Source organism: Hyaena hyaena, unplaced genomic scaffold (genome assembly GCF_003009895.1).
Source record: "Hyaena hyaena isolate Hyena2069 unplaced genomic scaffold, ASM300989v1 scaffold_1157, whole genome shotgun sequence".
Lineage (NCBI taxonomy): Eukaryota > Metazoa > Chordata > Mammalia > Carnivora > Hyaenidae > Hyaena > Hyaena hyaena.
The window spans coordinates 63,354-83,735 of NW_024081749.1; the positions used below are offsets into that span (position 1 = coordinate 63,354).

A 20,382-nucleotide genomic window follows, 5' to 3' on the forward strand; every position below is an offset into this window, starting at 1 on the left:
GGGAATGGGTTCTTGGTACACGAGATAGTATTGCTGAGCTAGTTTTCGAGCTCTGTGCACAAGCACTCTGTAATCTGGGCCCATGCCGCTATACACCAAGCCTATATGCTTGGTGGTTGGTTCCACTTTGTGTACACTTCGCTCGTCATACAGAATGGATTTCTGTTTCTTCTCGGTTGCTAATACCACACCATTTGCAGCTTTAATTCCCACTGAAGGGGCTCCTTCAGCTACAGCAGCCAAAGCATATTCAATCTGGACAAGTTTACCATATGGGCTGAAACTGGTCAGCGAAAAGCTGTAACCGCGCTCCGCCATCTTTCCCCGGAGTGCCCGCAAATGGCAAGATTTCATTCCTTTTCAAGACTAATACACCACTGTATATATGTATGTATGTGTATATATACATACCTGTATATACACACACACACACACACATATACATATGTACACATACATTCACACACCACATTTCGTTATCCATTCATCTATCAATAGACACTTGGGCTGCTTCCATATATTGGCTATTGTAAATAATGCAGGAAAAAACAGCAGTGCATTTATCTCTTTGAATTCATGTTTTCATATTCTTTGTGTAAATACCCAGTAATGGAAATAATTGAATCATATGGTAATTCTATACTTATTAATAGTTTATTGTCAAGTTGGTTTCCATATACCACCCAGTGCTCATCCACACAAGTGCCCTCCTCCATGCCCATCACGCCCCTTTTACCCTTAGTTTCTTCTCGGCATTCAAGAGTCTCTCATGGTTTGCCGCCCTCCCTCTTCCCCCCCCATTTTTCTACACTTCTTCTCCCCCACTGTCCTCCGTTAAGTTCCTCCTAATAGTCCTATATGTGCAAGCATATGGTATCTGTCCTCTGCCTGACTTATTTCGCTCACCATAACACCCTCAAGGTCCATGCATGTTGCTACACATGGCCAGATTTCATTCTTTCTCATTGACATGTAGTATTCCATCGTATAGATAAACCACATCTTCCTGATCCATTTGTCCGTTGATGGACACTTAGGTTCTTTCCATGTTTGGGCTATTGTTGAGAGTGCTGCTATGAATATTGGGATCCCTGTGGCCCTATACATCAACACTCCTGTATCCCTTGGGTAAATTCCTAGCAGTGCTATTGCTGGGTCATAGGGGAGTTCTAGTGTTAACTTTTTGAGGAACCTCCACACTGTTTTCCAGAGGGGCTGCACCAGTTTACATTCCCACCAACAGTGTAGGAGGGTGCCCGTTTCTCCACATCCTCGCCAGCATCTAGAGTCCTCTGATTTGTTCATTTTAGCCACTCTGACTGGCGTGAGGTGGTATCTCAGTGTGGTTTTGATGTGTATTTCCCTGATGAGGAGGGATGATGAGCATCGTTTCATGTGTCTGTTGGCCATCTGGATGTCCTCTTTGGAGAAGTGTCTGTTCATATCTTCTGCCCGTTTCTTCACTGGGTTGTTTGTTTTTCAGGTGTGAAATATGGTGAATTCCTTATAGATTTTGGATACTAGCCCTTTATCTGATATGTCATTTGCAACTATCTTTTCCCATTCCATCTGTTGCCTATTAGTTTTATGGATTTTTTCTGTGCCATGCAGAAGCTTTTAATCTTGATGAGGTCCCCATAGTTCATATTTGCTCTTGATTCCCTTGCCTTTGGGGACGTTTCAAGTAAGAAATTGCTGTGGTTGAGGTCAAGGAAGATGTTTCCTGCTTTCTCCTCTAGGGTTTTGATGGTTTCCTGTCTCACATCCAGGTCCTTTATCCATTTTGAGTTTATTTTTGTGTATGGTGTGAGAAAATGATCTAGTTTCATTCTTCTACATGTTGCTGTCCAGTTCTCCCAGCACCATCTGTTAAAGAGGCTGTCTTTTTTCCATGGAATACTCTTTCCTGCTTTGTCAAAGATTAGTCGGCTGTACATTTTTGGGTCAAAATCTGAGTTCTCTATTCCATTGGTCTAAGTGTCTGTTTTTGTTCCAATACCATACTGTCTTGATGATGTCAGCTTTATAGTAGACGCTAGAGTCTGGGATGGTGATGCCTCCCATTTTGGTTTTCTTCTTCAGTATTACTTGGGATCTTTTGTGGTTCCATACAAATTTTAAGATAGTTAGTTCTAGCTTTGATAAGAAATCTGATGCAATTTGGATTGGGATTGCATTGAATGTGTAGATTGCTTTGGGTAGTAATGACATTTTAACTATATTCTTCCAATCCATGAGCATGGAATGTTTTTCCATTTCTTTGTGTCTTCTTCAAGTTCTTTCATAAGTTTTCTCTAGTTTTCATCATACAGATCTCTTATATCTTTGGTTAGGTTTATTCCTAGGTATTTTATGGTTTTTTGTGCCATTGTGAATGGGATCAGTTTCTTGATTTCTCTTTCTCTTGCTTCGTTGTTGGTGTATAAAAATGCAACCGATTTTTGTGCGTTAATTTTGTACCCTGCAACTTGGCTGAATTCATGGATCAGTTCTAGTAGGCTTCTGGTGGAGTCTGTCGGGTTTTCTATGTAGAGTATCATGTCGTCTGCGAAAAGTGAAAGTTTGACTTCTTCTTTGCCAATTCTGATGCCTTTGATTTCCTTTTGTTGTCTGATGGCTGATGCTAGGACTTCCAGCACTCTGTGAAACAACAGTGGTGAGAGTGGACATTTCTGTCGTGTTCCTGATCTCAGGAGGAGAGCTGTTAGTTTTTCCCCATTGAGGATGATGTTAGCTGAGGGCTCTCATAGATGGCTTTTATGATGTTTAAGTACGTTCTTTCTATCCCGACTTTCTCGAGGGGCTTTATTAAGAAGGGATGCTGTATCTTGTCAAATGCTTTTTCTGCATCTATCGACAGGATCATATGGTTTTTATCTTTTCTTTAGTTGATGTAATGTATCACATTAATTGATTCGTGAATATTGAACCAGCCCTGTAACCCAGGAATGAATCCCACTTGATCTTGGTGGATATTTCTTTATATGTGTTGTTGAATTCTATCTTAAGTATCTTGTTGAGGATTTTTGCATCTGTATTCATCAAGGATATTGGCCTGTAATTCTCTTTTTTTGCTGGGTCACTGTCTGACTTGGGAAACAAAGTGATGCTGGCTTCAAAAAATGAGTCAAGAAGTTTTCCTTCGATTTCTGTTTTTTGGAATAGCTTGAGAAGAATGGGTATTAAATCTGTTTTAAATGTCTGGTAGAATTCCCAAAGGAAGCCGTCTGGGCCAGGGCTCTGTTTGTTGGGAGATTTTTGATAACTGATATGATTTTGTCACTAGTTGTGGATCTGTTTAGATTTTCTATCTCTTCCTGTGTGAATTTTGGTAGTGAGTGTGTGTTTAGGAATTTGTCCAATTCTTCTAAGTTGTCCAATTTATTGGCATATAATTTCTCATAGTATTCCCTGATAATTGCTTGTATTTCTGACGGGTTGGTTGTAATCAGTCCATTTTCATTAATGATTTTGTCTATTTGAGTGCTCTCTCTTTTGTTTTTGAGAAGCCTGGCTAGAGGTTTGTCAATTTTCTTTATTTTTTCAAAAAACCAACTCTTGGTTTCATTGTTTCAGCTGTTTCTTTGGTTTCTGTATTGTTTATTTCTCCTCTGATTTTTATTATTTCTCTTCTCCCACTGGGTTTGGGGTGCTCCTGTTGCTCTCCCTCTAGTTCCTTTAGGTGTGCTGTTAGATTTTGCACTTGCAGTTTTTCTAATTTCTTGAAATAGGCCTGAAGTGCAGTGTACTTTCCTTGTAGGACTGCCTTTGCTGCATCCCATAGAGTTTGGATTCATGTATTTTCGTTTTCATTTGTTTCCATATCGTTTTTAATTTCTTCTCTAATTGCCTGATTGGCCCATTCATTCTTTAGTAGGGTGTTCTTTAACCTCCATGTTTTTGGAGGTTTTCTAGACATCTTCCTGTGATTAATTTCAAGTTTCATAGCATTGTGATCTGAAAGTGTGCTTGGTATGATCTCAATTCTTTTATATTTCATGAGGGCTGCTTTATGTCCCAGTATGTGATCTATCTTGGAGAATGTGCCATGCGCACTTGAGAAGAAAGTGAATTCCGTGTCCTCAGGATGTAGAGTTCTAAATATATCTGTGAGATGCATCTGGTCCAATGTGTCATTCAAGTCCATTGTTTCTTTAGTGATTTTCTGTCTAGTTGATCTATCCATTGCTGTAAGTGGAGTATTAAAGTCCCCTACTATTAGCACATTCTTATCTCTAAGATAAGATTGTTTCTGTTTGTGATTAATTGTTTTAAATATTTAGGTGCTTTTGGTGCGCAGACATTTATGATTGTGAGTTCTTCCTGATGGATACACCCTGTAATTATTGTATAATGCCCTTCTTCATCCCTTGTTACTGCCTTTACTTTAAGTCCAGTTTGTCTGATATAAGTATAGCTAGTCCAGCTTTCTTTTGCCTTTCAGTAGCATGGTATATATTTCTTTATCCCCTTACTTTCTTTTTATTTATTTATTTATTCTTTACAAATAGTTTTTTCTCAAGTTGGTTTCCATGTAACACCCAATGCTCATCCCCACAAGTGCCCTCCTCCATGCCCATCTCCCCCCTCCCGCCCCACACCCATCAGTCCTCTGTTCTCAGTATTCTAGAGTCTGTCATGGTTTGCCTCTCTCCCTCTCCCCCACTATTTACCCCCTTCTTCTCCCCCTTGGTCCTCCGTTAAGTGCCTCCTAATACTCCTATACGTGCAAACATATGGTATTTGTCCTTCTCTGCCTGACTTATTTCGTTCACCATAACACCCTCAAGGTCCATCCATGTTGCTACACATGGCCAGATTTCATTCTTTCTCATTGACATGTAGTATTCCATCGTATAGATAAACCATATCTTCCTGATCCATTCGTCCGTTGATGGACACTTAGGCTCTTTCTATGTTTGGGCTATTGTGAGAGTCCTGCTATGAATATTGGGATCCCTGTGGCCCTATACATCAGCACTCCTGTATCCCTTGGGTAAATTCCTAGCAGTGCTGTTGCTGGGTCATAGGGGAGTTCTAGTGTTAACTTTTTGAGGAACCTCCACACTGTTTTCCAGAGGGGCTGCACCAGTTTACATTCCCACCAACAGTGTAGGAGGGTGCCCGTTTCTCCACATCCTCGCCATCATCTAGAGTCCTCGGATTTGTTCATTTTAGCGACTCTGACTGGCGTGTGGTGGTATCTCAGTGTGGTTTTGATGTGTATTTCCCTGATGAGGAGGGATGCTGAGCATCATTTCATGTGTCTGTTGGCCATCTGGATGTCCTCTTTGGAGAAGTGTCTGTTCATGTCTTCTGCCCATTTCTTCACTGGGTTGTTTGTTTTTCAGGTGTGAAATATGGTGAGTTCCTTATAGATTTTGGATATTAACCCTTTATCTGATATGTCATTTGCAACTATCTTTTCCCATTCCGTTGGTTGCCTATTAGTTTTATTGGTTGTTTCCTTTGCCGTGCAGAAGCTTTTAATCTTGATGAGGTCCCAGTAGTTTATTTTTGCTCTTGATTCCCTTGCTTTTGGTGATGTGTCAAGTAAGAAATAGCTTCGGTGGAGGTCAAGGAGGTTGTTTCCTGCTTTCTCCTCTAGGGTTTTGAGGGTTTCCTGTCTCACGTTCAGGTCTTTTATCCATTTTGAGTTTATTTTTGTGTATGGTGTGAGAAAATGATCTAGTTTCATTCTTCTGCATGTTGCTGTCCCGTCTTCCCACACCATCTGTTGTAGAGGCTGTCTTTTTTCCATTGGATACTCTTTGCTGCTTTGTCAAAGATTAGTTGGCTGTATACTTTTGGGTCCACTTCTGAGTTCTCAATATGTCAATTGGTCTATGTGTCTGTTTTTGTGCCAATACCATACTATCTTGATGATAGCTTTGTAGTAGAGGCTAAAGTCTGGGATGGTGATACCTCCTGTTTTGGTTTTATTCTTTAGTATTACTTTGACTATTTGGGGTCTTTTGTGGTTTCATACAAATTCTGTCCTATTCCTTTCAATCTGAAGTTGTCCTCCAGTCTCAAATGTGTTTCTTGTAGACAGCAAATAGATGGAATTTGGTTTTTCATCCATTCTGCTACCCTATATCTTTTGATTGGAGCATCCAGCCCATTTACATTCAGTGTTATTATTGAAATTTTTGGGTTTAGAGTCCTTGTGTCCTTTGTGGGATTCATGCTTGTGGTTGTGTCTCTAGCATCTTGAGTTCCTTGCAACATTTCTCTCTGAGGGTCCCCCTCAGGATTTCTTGTAGGGCTGGTTTAGGGGTGAGAAATTTTTTCAGTTTTTGTTTATGTGGGAAAACTTTTATCTCTCCTTCTATTCTGAATGACAGGCTTGCTGGATAGAGGATTCTTGGCTGCATATTTTTTCTGTTCATCACATTGAAGATTTCCTGCCTGTCAAGTTTCAGTAGATAGGTCTGTCAGCACTGTGATAGGTCTCCCTTTGTATGTTAGGGCCCTTTTCTCCCTAGCTGCTTTCAGAATTCTCTTTATCCTTATATTTTGCCAGTTTCACTATGATATGTCATGCAGAAGATTGATTCAGGTTACGTCTGTGTGGAGTTCTCTGTGCCTTTGAATTTCAACATCTACTTCCCTCCCTAGGTTGGGGACGTTCTCTGCTCTAATTTGTTCAAGGACTCCTTCAGCACCTTTCCCTGTTTTTCCTGTTCTGGGATTCCTATGATACGGATATTTTTTTTTAATTTTTTTTTTTATTTATTTCTAGGAGAGACAGAGAGAGAGAGACAGCGTGAGCAGGGGAGGGTCAGAGAGAGAGGGAGTCACAGACTGAAACAGGCTCCAGACTCTGAGCCGACAGTCAGCACAGAGCCCGACGCAGGACCCGAACCCACGAACCATGAGATCATGACCTAAGCGAAAGTCGGACGCTTAACCGACTAAGCCATCCAGGCGCCCCATCTATGATACGGATATTGTTCCGTTTGATTGTATCACTCAGCTCCCGATGTCTTCTATCGTGTTCCTAGATCAGTTTATTTCTCTTTTTCCAATTTCCTCTTTCTCTGTAGTTGTGTCTTCTAAATCACTTATTCTTCTTTCTGCCTCTTCAATCCGTGCATTGGATGCCTCCATTTTATTATGTATCTCATTTATAGCATTTTTAAATTCGTCATAACTATTTTTGAGCTCCATAGTGTTGTAGCAATAGTTTCTCTGGTGTCTTCCATGCTTTTTTCAAGCTCAGCGATTAATTTTATGAATATTGTTCTAAATTCTTGTCTAGTTATGTTGCTTATATCTGTTTAGAGCAGTTTTTTAGCTCTCAGTTCTTCTTGGAATTTCTTTGGGGGAGAGTTCTTCCATTTCATCATTTTGGTTAGTTTTCTATCTCTTGTTAATTTTAAAAGCTTGTTCTACACTCTGCCCTTGCGAGTTCTACTTTATTAAAGAGGGCTCTTTGAGTGTCCAGGGCCTGTCCGTTCAGGAAGTGTTCTTTGAATGGTGTCTCTTGGTTTCTCTTGTTCAGAGTTTGGTTAATATGTTTCCCTACTTTTAGTGGTATTTGTGACTCTCGTCCATGTGCATTTTGGCTTGTTTCTTGAGGTAGCCCTGGAAGAAGAAAACAGACAACTACACAGGGAACAATGGTACACAAACGCACAGACAAAACCAATAAACATGTAAACCCAGGCTCAGGTAAAAAGAACAACAGCAACAACAGAACAACTCTCTGGAGGGTATGGGTGTGGTTTGGTGTAGGCAGGTCTCGCCTCCGCTGTGTCCAGCTGGCTGCTCCCTGAGGCCCTGCGTTGGGGGTTGTGAGGAGAAAAATGGCGTCGTCCCAGTCCCTTCTCATCCAAGGGTTGCAAATCACTCCTTTGGGTCTGATCTCCCTGTGTTGAGGATGTAGCCAAGGTGGGCTGAGTTTTATGCCCCACGCCCCGCCTCGTTTCCAGGTACCAGTCTGAGAGCTTTGTTTATACCACCCGAAATAGTCCCTGCAGGTAGATGCTTCCCTGCTGCTTGGGGTTGAGTGGAGAGTGGGTGAAGGGTCGCAGCCTCAGGTCCGCCAGGGGCAAGCAGCGATACAACCTGGGATTCTAGGCCTCCACACCCTGTGTTCAGGGAACTTAGCAGTTTCAGGTCCGCTGCCACTTTCGCCCTGGTAATTCTATTTTTAATTATTTGATGAACCTCCATACTATCTTCCACAGTGGCTGCTCCAGTTTGCATTCTCAGCAGCAGTGCACGAGGGTTCCTTTTTCTTCACATCCTTGCCAATATCTGTTGTTTTCTGAGTTTTTAATTGTAGTCATTCTGGCAGATGTGAGGTAAAATCTTATTATGGTTGTGATTTGCATTTCCCTGATGTTGAGTAACGTAGAATATCTTTTCATGTGTCTGTTGGCCATCTGTATGTCTTCTTTGGAGAAATGTCTGTATATGTCTTCTGCGCATTTTTAAATTGGATTATTTGTGTCTTAGGTGTTGAATTTTAGAAGTTCTCTCTGTATTTTGGTACTAACCCTTTATCTGATGTGTCCTTTGCAAATATCTTTTCCCATTCCAAAGATTACCTTTCAGTTTTATTGATTGTTTCCTTTGCCCTGCAGAAGCTTTTTATTTTAATGTTGTCCTGGTAGTTTATATTTGCTTTCATTTCCTTGCCTCTGGAGATATGTCAAGTAAAAAATTGCTGCAGCAGAGGTCAAAGAGGTTGTTGCCTGTTTTTCCCTCCAGGATTTTGATGGTTTCCCTGTCTCACATTTTGGTCTTTCATCCATTTTGAGTGTTATTATGGTATAAGAAAGTGGTTCACTTTCATTATGTTGCATGTTGCTGTGTAGTTTTCCCAGTACCATTTGCTTAAGAGACTGTCTGTTTTTCATGGACTATTCTTTATTTCTTTGTCGAAGATTAGTTGGCCATATAGTTGTGGGTCCATGTCTGGATTTTGTATTGTGTTCCACTGATCTCTGTGTCTGTTTTTGTGCCAGTACCACACTGTTTTTATTACTACATGTTTGTAGTGTATCTTGAAATCTGGGATTATAATACCTCCAGTCTTGTTTTTTTTTTTTTCAAGTTTGCTTTCGGTTTTTGGTGGTCCCATACAAATTTTAAGATTATTTGTTCTAGTCCTATGAAAACTGCTGTTGGTATTTTGATAGAGATTGCATTAAATTAGTGTATTACTTTGTGTAGTATCCACATTTTAACAGTATTTGTTCTTCTGATCAATGAGCAGGGAATATCTTCCCATTTGTTTGTGTCATCCTTGATGTCATTTATCAGTGCTTTATAGTTTTTAGAGTACAAGTCTTTCACCTCCTTGGTTAAATTTATTCCTATATATTTCATTATTTTTGGTGTAATCGTAAATGGCATTGTTTTCTTGATTTCTTTATTTGCTACTTCATGGTTAATGGTTAGAAATCTAGTGGATTTCTGTATATTTATTTTGTATTCTATGACTGTACTGAATTCCCTTATCAGTTCTAGTATTTTTTGGTGGAGTCTTTAGGGTTTTCTATATATAGTATGATATCATCTACAACTCGTGAAAGTTTTACTTCTTTCATACCAATTTGGATGCCGTTTTGTTCTTTGTGTTGTTTGATTGCTGTGGCTAGGACTTCTAGTACTATGTTGAATAAAAGTGGTAAGAGTGGACATCCTTGTTTTGTTTCTTGACCTTAGGGGAAAAGCTCTCGGTTTTTCACCATTGAGGATGATGTTAGCTGTGAGTTTTTCATATATGGCTTTTATTATGTTGAGGTACGTTTACTCTAAACCTACTTTTTTGAAAGTTTTTATCATGAATTGATGTTGTACTTTGTCAAATGGTTTTTCTACATCTACTGAAATGATCATAGGGTTTTTATCCTTTTTTTGGTGATGTATCACACTGATTGATTTGTTTATATTGAACCACTCTTATCACATCCTGGGAATAAATCCCACTATCCCACTGGGCTGTTGGGAGTGATTTTTTTTTAATGCATTGTTGGCTTTGGTTTGCTAATATTTTGTTGAGGACTTTTGCATCTGTGTTCATCAGAGATATTGGCCTGTATTTCTGTATTATTATAGTGTCTTTGTCTGATTTTGATATTAGAGTAATGCTGGTCTCACAGAATGAATTTGGAAGTTTATCTTCCTTATCTAGATTTTTGGAACAGTTTTAGTAGAATAGGTATTAACTCTTCTCTAAATGTTTGGTAGAATTCTCCTGTAAAGCCATCTGGCCCTGGACTTTTGTTCATTCGGAGTTTTTTGATCAATTGTTTCTATTTCATTGCTGATAATCAGTCTTTTCAAATTTTGTTTCTTCCTTATTCAGTTTCAGGAGGTTATGTGTTTTTAGGAATTTATGCATTTCTTGTGGGTTGTCAAATTTGTTAGCATATAATCTCTCATGACATTCTTTTTTTTTTTTTTTTCTAAGAGAGGGAGACAGTGTGAGCAAGGGAGGGTCAGAGACAGAGGGAGACACAGAATCCGAAACAGGCTCCAGGCTCTGAGCTAGCTGTCAGCACAGAACCCGATGCAAGGCTCAAACCCACAAACTGTGAGATCATGACCTGAGCCGAAATTGGATGCTTAACTGACTAAGCCATCCAGGCACCCCATCATGACATTCTCTTATAATCCTTTGTATTTCTGTGGTGTTTGTTGTTATTTCCCGTCTTTTGTTTCTGATTTTGATTAATTGATCACTATTCTTAAAAGTATTCTATTATTTAATCTTTTTTTTTTTACAGTTTATGTATGTATGTAGGTATGTATGCAGTCTCTACTCCCAACATGGAGCTCCAACTCACAGTCCCGAAATCAAGAGTCACATGCTCTTCTGACGGACCAAGCCAAGTTCCTCGAGTCATATATATATTTATATATACACACACATATACATATATTTTTTCTTTTGGATGAGTCTGGCTAAATGTTTATCAATTTTTCTTAATGTTTTATTTATTTCTGAGAGAGAGACAGACAGACAGACAGCGCGAGCAGGGGAGGGTCAGAGAGAGAGGGAGATATAGAATCTGAAACAGGCTCCAGGCTCTGAGCTAGCTGTCAGCACAGAGCCTGACGCAGGGCTCGAACCCACGAAACACGAGATCATGACCTGAGCCGAAGTTGGTCACTTAACCGACTAAGCCACCCAGGAGCCCCATTTTTTCTTGATCTCTTCAAAGTGCTGGCTCCTGGTTTCATTGATTGCTTTTAGTTTGTATTTCACTTATTTCTGCTCTAACATTATTATATGTAATTCCTTTTTACTGGTTTTGGATTTTGTTTGTTCTTTTTCTAGCTCCTTTTTGTGTAAGGTTTGATTACTTATTTGAGGTTTTTCTTGCTTCTTGTGGTAGATCTGTTTTGGTGTAAACTTCCCTCTTAAAACAGCTTTTGCTGCATCCCAAAGATTTTGGGCCATTTTGTTTTCATTTTCATTTGTCTCTATGTATGTTTTGATTTCCTCTTTGATTTCAGGATTGATCCATTCATTGTTTAGTAGCATGTTATTTAACCTTCATGTATTTGTGGTCTTTCCAGGTTTTTTCTTGTGATTGACTTCTAGTTTCATAGCATTGTGGTTGGAACAGATAGATGGTATGACTTCAGTCCTTTCGGATTTGTTGAAATTTGTTTTGTGGCTAAACATGTGATCTATTCTGGAGAAAGTTCCATGTACACGTAACAAGAATGTGTATTTTGCTGTTTCAGGTTGGAATATTCTAACTATATCTGTTAGATCTGGTCCAATGTGTCCATAAAAGCCACTGTTTCCTTGTTGATTTTCAATTTGGATGATCTATCCATTGATAGAAGTAGTATGGTCAAGTCCCCTTACTAATATTACTATTAATTACTTCCTTCACGTTTCTTATTAGTTGCTTTATGTATTTTGGTGGTCTCATGTTGGGTGCATGGATAGTTACAATTTTTATATCCTGTTGGGTTGTTCCTTTTATGATTATATAGTGTTCTTCTTTGTCTCTTGTTACAATCCTTAAAGTCTATTTTGTCTATACAAGTATTGCTACCCTGACTTTGTTTTCATTTCCTTTTGTATGATAAATGTTTTTCCATACCTTCACTTTCAGTCTGCATGTGTCTTTAGGTCTGAAATGAGTCTTGTAGCACATATATGGGTCTTGCTTTTTTATCTTTTCACCCAGTGTCTTGATTGAAACGGTTAGCCCATTTACACTCAAAGTAAATATTGATAGGTATATACTCGTTGCCATTTTGTTACTTGTTTTATGGGGGTTTTTTGTAGTTCTTCTCTCTTTCTTTTCTTGCTCTCTTCTGTTATGGTTCGCTGGCTTGTTTTAGTGATGTACTTGGATTCCTTTCTTTCTAGTTTTTGCATATCTATTACTGATTTTTGATTTGTGATTACCGTTAGGTTTATATATTATATGCATATATCAGTCTATATTAAACTGATGGTTGCTTAAGTTTGAAGCCAGTTTTTACTCCTCTCCCCTATTTTTTAGGTATATGGTGCCTTGCTTTACATCCTTTTATTTTGTGAATCCGTTGACAAATTTTTGTAGATATACTTAATTTTGCTGCTTTTGTGCTTCCTACTTTTCTTACTCCTACTTACTGTTTTTCCTTTTCACTCAATGAGTCCACTCTAAGATTTCTTTTAAGGCTGGGTTAGTGGTGATGCATTCCTTTAACTTCTTTTTGTCTGGGGGAACCCTATTTCTCCTTCCATTCTGAATAATAGCCTTGCTGGAAAGAGTATTCTTCATTTCAGGGTTTTTTTCCTTTAGCTGTTTGAGTGTATCATGCCAGTCCCTTCTGGCCTGCAAAGTTTCTTCTGAAAAATCTGCTGATAGCCTTATGTGGTTTCCCTTGCATGTAGCTGTTTTCTCTTACTGCTTTTAAACTTTTCCCTTTATCACCTCCTTTTACCATTTTTTTTTAATGTTTTTTATTTATTTCTAGGAGAGAGAGAGAGACAGCGTGAGCAGGGGAGGGTCAGAGAGAGAAGGAGTCACAGACTGAAACAGGCTCCAGGCACCGAGCTGGCAGTCAGCACAGAGCCCGACGCGGGGCTCGAACCCACAAACCGCGAGATCATGACCTAAGTGAAAGTCGGACGCTTAACCAACTAAGCCACCCAGGCACCCCTCCTTTTACCATTTTAAATACTCTGTCTTGTTGTGGGCCTTCTTAGGTCAGTTTTGTTGGGGGTTCTTTGTGCCTCCCGGATCTGGATTTTTGTTTCCTTCCCCAGATTAGGGATGTTTTCAGCTATTATTTCTTCAGATAAATTTTCTGCCCTATTTTTTTTCTTCTCCTTCTGGGATCCCTATAATGTGAATGTTATTACTTTTGATGGTGTTGCTATGTTCCTTTAGTGTATCTTCATTTTTTATTATTTTTTTCTTTCTCCTGTTCACCTTGATTGCTTTCCATTACTCTCTCCTCCAGGTCATTGATCTGTTGTTCTGCTTCCTCTACTCTCCTGTTTATTCTCTCTAGTATATTTTTTAAACTTGTAAAAAATATTTATTTATTTACCTATTTATTTTGAGAGAGACAGAGACAGCATGAATAGGGGAGGGGCAGAGAGAGAGAGGGAAACAGAGAATCCCAAGCAGGCTCTGCGCTGGCACTGGCAGTGTGGAGCCTGATGTGGGGCTTGAACTCACAAAACTGAGATCATGGCCGAAACTGAGTCAGACACTTAACTGACTGAGCCACCCACATGCCCCTCTAGTATATTTTTAATTTCAGTTATTGAGTTATCCATCTCCTTTTGCTTCTTTTTTTTATGTTTCCTATCTCTTTGTTGACAGTCACACTGAAGTCTCTACTGTTTTCTCAAGTGCTGTGAGTATCCTTATGACCATTACTTTAAATTATCTATCAGACATATCACTTATTTTTGTTTCATTTAGGTCTCTTCCTGCGATTTTGTCCTGTTCTTTCATTTGTGACGTATTCCTCTGTCCCCTCATTTTGTCCAAATCTCTGTGTCTGTTTCTCTGTGTCAAGGAAAGTCAGCCATGTCACCTGCTCTTGAAAGTAGTGGCCTTCAGTGCAGCGTCCCCTGTGCACTAGAACCTGGCACTTCAGGGGTGTCTCTTGTGTGTGATGTGTACACTGGATTATTTTGGCTGAGCCACATTTGCCTTCAGTTCACTTGTCTGTAGTGGCTTTCTTTGCCTATTGGTGGACAAAGTTTGGTTCTTGTAGTCTTAGTAGGCCAGTCTGGGGCCACCTTGGGAATGAGTTGAGTCAGACCAGGTGTTTGCTAGAGTTGCACTAGCTCTGAACTACAAGGCTCTCTCCCTGTGTTGTGCCTTGAGAAACTTTCTTTGGTAAGCAGAACCTGCCACCTGATCCTATGAGTTGAACTGGTGTGTGTAGTTATCTTCCTCTCTGCCTGGGGCTGGAGTCACTTTGTAGTGGTTCTGACCCCTCTTGGGGCTGCCTGCACACTGCCAGGCTTGTGGCACAGCTTTGGATGGGCTCCAGCTAACGGCATATTGGAGGGGGCAGGTCTGCAGGAGAAAGCAGGGGCAGGGCCTGGGTTCCAGCATGGTCTTTGCTGGTCTGCTATAGGAAGGGACCTGTAGCCGCCAGGGAAAACTGCTGCATCTGGCTGGGTTGGAGGGGGTGGATCTGCAGAAGGGCATGGTGGCAGGGCACACTGTTAGCAAGCTACATGTAGAGAGTTGGCACTGTGCTGGTTACCACAGGTATTTGTATATCTAGGCTGGGGGCAGGAGAGGGAAATGCCGCCTGCCAGTCCTTTTGTTCTTGGAGAAGTCTCACAAAGATCCCTGCCTCTTACAGCACACAAATCTCCTTCCTATGTATCCCAGGCATTTTTCAAACTGCTGCTTCTATGCTGTATCTCAGTGGGGCTGTTTGTTGTGCTATCCCTTTAAGTGGGAAGACTCAGTTTCCTCTTGCCCTCTGGCTCTCTCAGAGCTGAACCAGCTGATTTTTAAAGTTCCAGGTTTTTGGTCCCACTGAAAGATACTGATAAGAACTCACAAAGCCTGGCCCTCTGATTCTCCAAACTCTATGAGGACCTGCCTTCCCTGTACAGGCCCCTATGCCCTGGACACCTGATGTAGGGGGCTGCTCCTCTCTCTCCTCTCCAGACTCACTGCACCACTCCCTCCCATAGACTGTCCTATGAGTCCACCTGGCTCTGGACTGTATCTCCACCCCACCTCCATACCTTCCTCAACATGGCCCTTTCTCTATACAGTCTGTTCTGCCAGTCTATTCTCTGGGCCACCCACATCAGTGTGGATGACCCAGGTTGCATCTATGGGATGAGGTTAGGCCAGGATCCCCCCACTTTGCCATCTTCCCTGGAAGTCAAACATAAATCTTTTTATACATGTATAAGTATATCCAGAATATAGCTAGAAGTGGAATTGCTGAATCCAATGATGTGTGCACTTTGATAGATGCTGCCAAATGCCCTCCAAAAAGGTAACAGTTTACATGCCCACCAAGAGCGTATGAGAGCTAATTTCTCTATATCCTTACTATCACTAGATATTATCAATTTTTGAAATTTTGGACATCTGGTGGGTAGAAACTGATGGCTAACTATTGCTGCATTCTATTTCAGGTACTAGTAATATTTCTTGAAATGAATTGAGTTTTTTTTTTTCCCTCATGTAGGTTGGCATTACTAAGGTGTTTGCTGAAGTTCTCCCTTCTCATAAGGTTGCTAAGGTGAAGCAGCTTCAGGAGGAGGGGAAACGGGTTGCAATGGTAGGAGATGGAATCAATGACTCTCCAGCTCTGGCAATGGCTAATGTTGGAATTGCCATTGGCACAGGTACAGATGTAGCCATTGAAGCAGCTGATGTGGTTTTGATAAGGGTAAGTCCTGTGGCCTGAATGTCAAGGTCTGTGATACTGCTCTGCCTGGTGAGGAATAGCGTCATTAAGTATATCAAATAGAACTTTATAATTCCTGTGCTCCCAGCCTTTGAGACGGAGAATTCAAGATGGGAGTATGAGAAGTTATACTAATTACTTTCAGACTTTCTCAATCCAGCAAAGCAAATGAGAATGACAAGCTTCTAAAGTAAAGAATAAGATTGGGGAATTATAATACAATTATCTTCAACAAACACCTGCTGAGATTATTTTAAGGGATGTCATGCACATACCATCATACAACACAAAAAGTGCTTTCTAGACCCCTGAGAAAAAGTCCTGAAAAAATTTTCTAAGGCAGACTAAAATTTTTAACAATGTTTAAGATTTATAGTTAAGTTATATATTTAAGATTTATTACCTACCCTAAGGTATATATCATCTGCAAAAGCACAGTATCAAATACAAAAGTACTAGTTAAGTTAGTCTCTCACTAATATCACAAATATTTCTGTTCTCAGAATGATCTTCTGGATGTAGTGGCAAGTATTGACTTATCAAGGAAGACAGTCAAGAGGATTCGGATAAATTTTGTTTTCGCTCTAATTTATAATCTAGTTGGAATTCCCATAGCAGCTGGTATGTGACTGTTAACTAGTATTGTTTTTTTCCTCTGAAGTCATTAGAGGCCTATCATATTGGAAGTTTTAATCTTATTAGTTTTGAGCTCAGTTTTTTTTTTCTTTTCAAACTTTTATTTAAAATTCAATTCAAAATTTTATTTAAAATTTTATTTAAAATTAAAATTTAAAATTTAGTTAACATACACTGCAGTATCGGTTTCAGGAGTAGAATTCAGTGATTCATCACTTACATACAATACCCAGTGTTGAGCTCAATTTTTGTATATAGCCTGCTGGTATAGTGAGAGTTAATATTAACATCAATAATGATTTTGAGCAATGTTCATTATAGCCTAAAATGGAAAAGCATTCTAACAGATTTATTTTAATTTACTTTATTTTCCTCTCCAACTTTATATTTTGAAAATTTTCAAAGGGGTGCTTAGGTGGCTCAGTCAGGTAAGTGTCTGACTCTTGATTTCTGCTCAGGTCATGATCTCACAGTATGTCAGATTGAGCCTCATGTTGGGCTCTGTGCTGACAGCATGGAGCCTGCTTGGGATATTCTCAGTCTCTCTCTCTCTCTCTCTCTCTCTCTCTCTCTCCCCCCACTCACACACGTTCACTCACTCTCTAAATAAATAATCATTAAATTTTTTTTGAAAAGGGGCGCCTGGGTAGCTTAGTCGGTTAAGCGTCCGACTTTCACTTAGGTCATGATCTCGTGGTTTGTGGATTCGAGCCCCGCGTCAGGCTCTGTGCTGCCAGCTCAGAGCCTGGAGCCTGTTTCAGAGTCTGTGTCTCCCTCTCTCTCTGACCCTCCCCTGCTCACGCTGTCTCTCTCTCTCTCTCTCTTAGAAATAAAAAAAAATTTAAAAAATTTTTTTTTGAAAAAAATGTCAAAGCTATATATAAGAAGGAGAAAAGATACAATGTAAAACTGTATAGTCTTCATTACATTCACCAGCTACTACATTACTACATTGCTTCATCTCTTTCTCCATATGCTCTCTCACATTTAGATTTATTCATATTTATACTTATACTGTATTTAGTTACTTATTTTTTTGCTGGAGAACAAATTTAATCTCACTACCCAAACACTATTACCGTTAGCATTTTAGTGTATTTCTTTCTAGTGATGCAAAGTCTTTTTTACTTTGCATCAGTTTTGGGTCTTGTTACATAGGTATAATTATAGCATACAGAGAATTTTTTGCTCCTCACTTAACATTCTAATATCCAGCATGTTTGGTTTTTTATGTTTGGGTACCAGGAGAGAGAGAGAGACAGAGACAGAAACAGAGACAGAGATTGAATAAAGGAATATGACCAAGGAAAAGCAATTTAGAATTTTTAAGTAAACACTTGATAATGTCATATACTTAGGGACTTGGTAGGAGTTAGTAATAACAGAAGAGAAATAGTTAACACTTTCTTCTTGTTCTCTTTGGTTTGAGAGCCAAAGAAGGACATGAAATTATGGAAGAAAAATTATAAAGCTGTTTATAAACGGGACACACAAATGCTGGGAGAACAAAAAGTAAAAGAACAAAAAGTTCATAGAGATTAATTCATGAAGCAAATGATTTTTAAATAATTATGCAAGTAATATGTGATCACTTTTGAAAAATATAGATAAGCACATAAAAAGTTAAAAGTACAATATGTCTATCTTATCCCTACCATATAAGCAAATGTTAAAATGTCTGTCCAAACCAGGTGTGGAGGGGCACCTGAGTGACTCAGTTGGTTAAGTGTCCAACTCTTGATCTCAGCTCTATCTTGATCTCAGGGTCGTGAGTTCAATCCCTGCATTGGGCTTCATGATGGGTGTGGAGTCTACTTCAAACAAATAAACAAAAAGAAACAAACAAAAAAACAAGTGTGAATGAGTTTGTAGAACATAAACTCATACATGACTGGTGGGATTGTGACCTGGTACAGCCACTTTGGAGAACAACTGAGGAATATCCACCTAAAGTTGAGGATGTGCCCATGTTACAGTCCAGCAGTTTCACATCTAGGTGTATACCTTAGAGAAATTCTCAAGCACATGCACAGGAAGACATGTACAAGAACGTTCACAGCAATACCCTATTAGTGAAAAATTGGCAGTGACATAAATCTCCACCAACAGGAGGATAAAGTGCTAAATAAATGTCAAACAAGGAAATGATTTGTATATATGTACTAGAAACACATTAGTAATCTGTTTAGTACTGACTGCTCTAACTAATCCAAACTTGTTTCATAGGAGTTTTTATGCCCATTGGTTTGGTGTTGCAGCCCTGGATGGGATCTGCTGCAATGGCTGCTTCATCTGTTTCAGTAGTACTTTCTTCTCTCTTCCTTAAACTGTAAGTATGATGGCTTGCTCATGTTTGTATTTTATGTTCATTTTATCATCCACAGTCAGTTCTTGATAGGTCTTATTCTTGTATGATAGGCCCAGACTGTTCTTAAAAATAAATGTTAGCTATGTAATTATCATCGTATGTATTCTTTACCTAGCAAGCACAAGCACTGATTGGGGTAAAATATAGTACATTGGCTATGAGAAGTAGAATTTTGATCATGTGACCCCTATACAAATTTTTTGAGCCACTTTTCTAGCAGGGACTACTTTTGTAGATTTCATACCAGGCAAATATATTTTCATTTTTGAACATAACAAGTGTCTAGTTCACATTTGGTTATTTCAAACTAGTGTCCTTTTGCATGTGTTCAGTTATAGAAAACCAACTTATGAGAATTATGAACTGCATGCTCGAAGCCACATGGGACAGAAAAGGCCTTCGGAAATCAGCGTTCATGTTGGAATAGATGACACCTCAAGAAATTCTCCAAAACTGGGTTTGCTGGACCGGATTGTTAATTACAGTAGAGCCTCCATAAATTCACTACTATCTGACAAACGGTCCCTAAACAGCATTGGTACCAGTGAACCTGACAAACATTCACTTCTGGTGGGAGACTGCAGGGAAGACGATGACACCACATTGTAACAGGCCACGGAGAGTGCTACTAGCCGATGTTGTTACACACTGACACAGCATTAGTGATGTCACCTTAACTTTTCAAAATATTGTGGAGGGATTTTATATTGGTCTCATGCCCTGATGTTAGGGATTCTATTTGAATTGCATTTGTCTAACGGCAAAAAATATCTTTTTTTTCAGAGCATTAGCTCTGAACCTAGCTTTATTTAAAATGAATCTGTTTGTTTTCACTAGTAATAGAGAAAGTAGACCAGTGAGGTTTACAAGCCCTACAATTGAAGATTGCTGAATTGCTGCTAAAGTGATAGATAATTTTTTTATTTGACCAAAAAGAAAAGGCTCAAGAAAAAGGATAATTTAAAAGTTTGAAGATCTGAGAGTATGATCTTGATGACATTCTTGAGCTCTCATCCCTGCCACGTTGAGGAACAGTGGCTTTTAAAACACTGTATAAAGCATCTGGGTTTAGAAGGAGAACAGTAGAAACTTTAAAAATAGATGTGCCTTATTTATTACAGGCTTTCTTCCTCCCTATTTTCCCTGCATCTTTGTCTTTGCAGTTGCCCTAGTTTGGTTTGTTATTGTTGTTCTTTTAGGTGAGCTAAGTGTAGGTGATTGATTGATAAAAATAACTGACAACTGTTTCCAATATCTTGTTCCTTTCTTTATCTTGTAGCCCAAAAAGACCTTAAGGGTACATAGGGTCCCTTGCTTCCTATCTTTCCATTGTTGTAAAATATAGATCAGATTCCTCATTCAGTGACTCCCTAGCTCTGAACAAGATTTCAATTCACTTCTGCCGAGTTCCACTCTAAATTGTTCTTAGTCTATCAGCCTCAGTCCAGAAGCTTATAATTTTGAGCCTCTTCTATAGATAACTTTTTTGAAGATTAACA

At 39.3% G+C, this 20,382-nt stretch overlaps 1 protein-coding gene across 1 annotated transcript in view; it reads left to right on the forward strand.

Moving 5' to 3' along the window:
* ATP7A (ATPase copper transporting alpha) overlaps window positions 1-19,698 on the forward strand; it is a gene marked incomplete at its 5' end in the record, with an annotated part of 81,726 nt that extends 62,028 nt beyond the window's left edge. Inside the window, 4 exons of the mRNA XM_039222366.1 lie at window positions 15,658-15,861; window positions 16,383-16,500; window positions 18,742-18,844; window positions 19,216-19,698. Of these exons, the coding sequence (XP_039078297.1) occupies window positions 15,658-15,861; window positions 16,383-16,500; window positions 18,742-18,844; window positions 19,216-19,492 (702 nt within the window). The remainder of the gene's footprint in view (window positions 1-15,657; window positions 15,862-16,382; window positions 16,501-18,741; window positions 18,845-19,215) is intronic.
* Window positions 19,699-20,382: the final 684 nt, after the last annotated feature.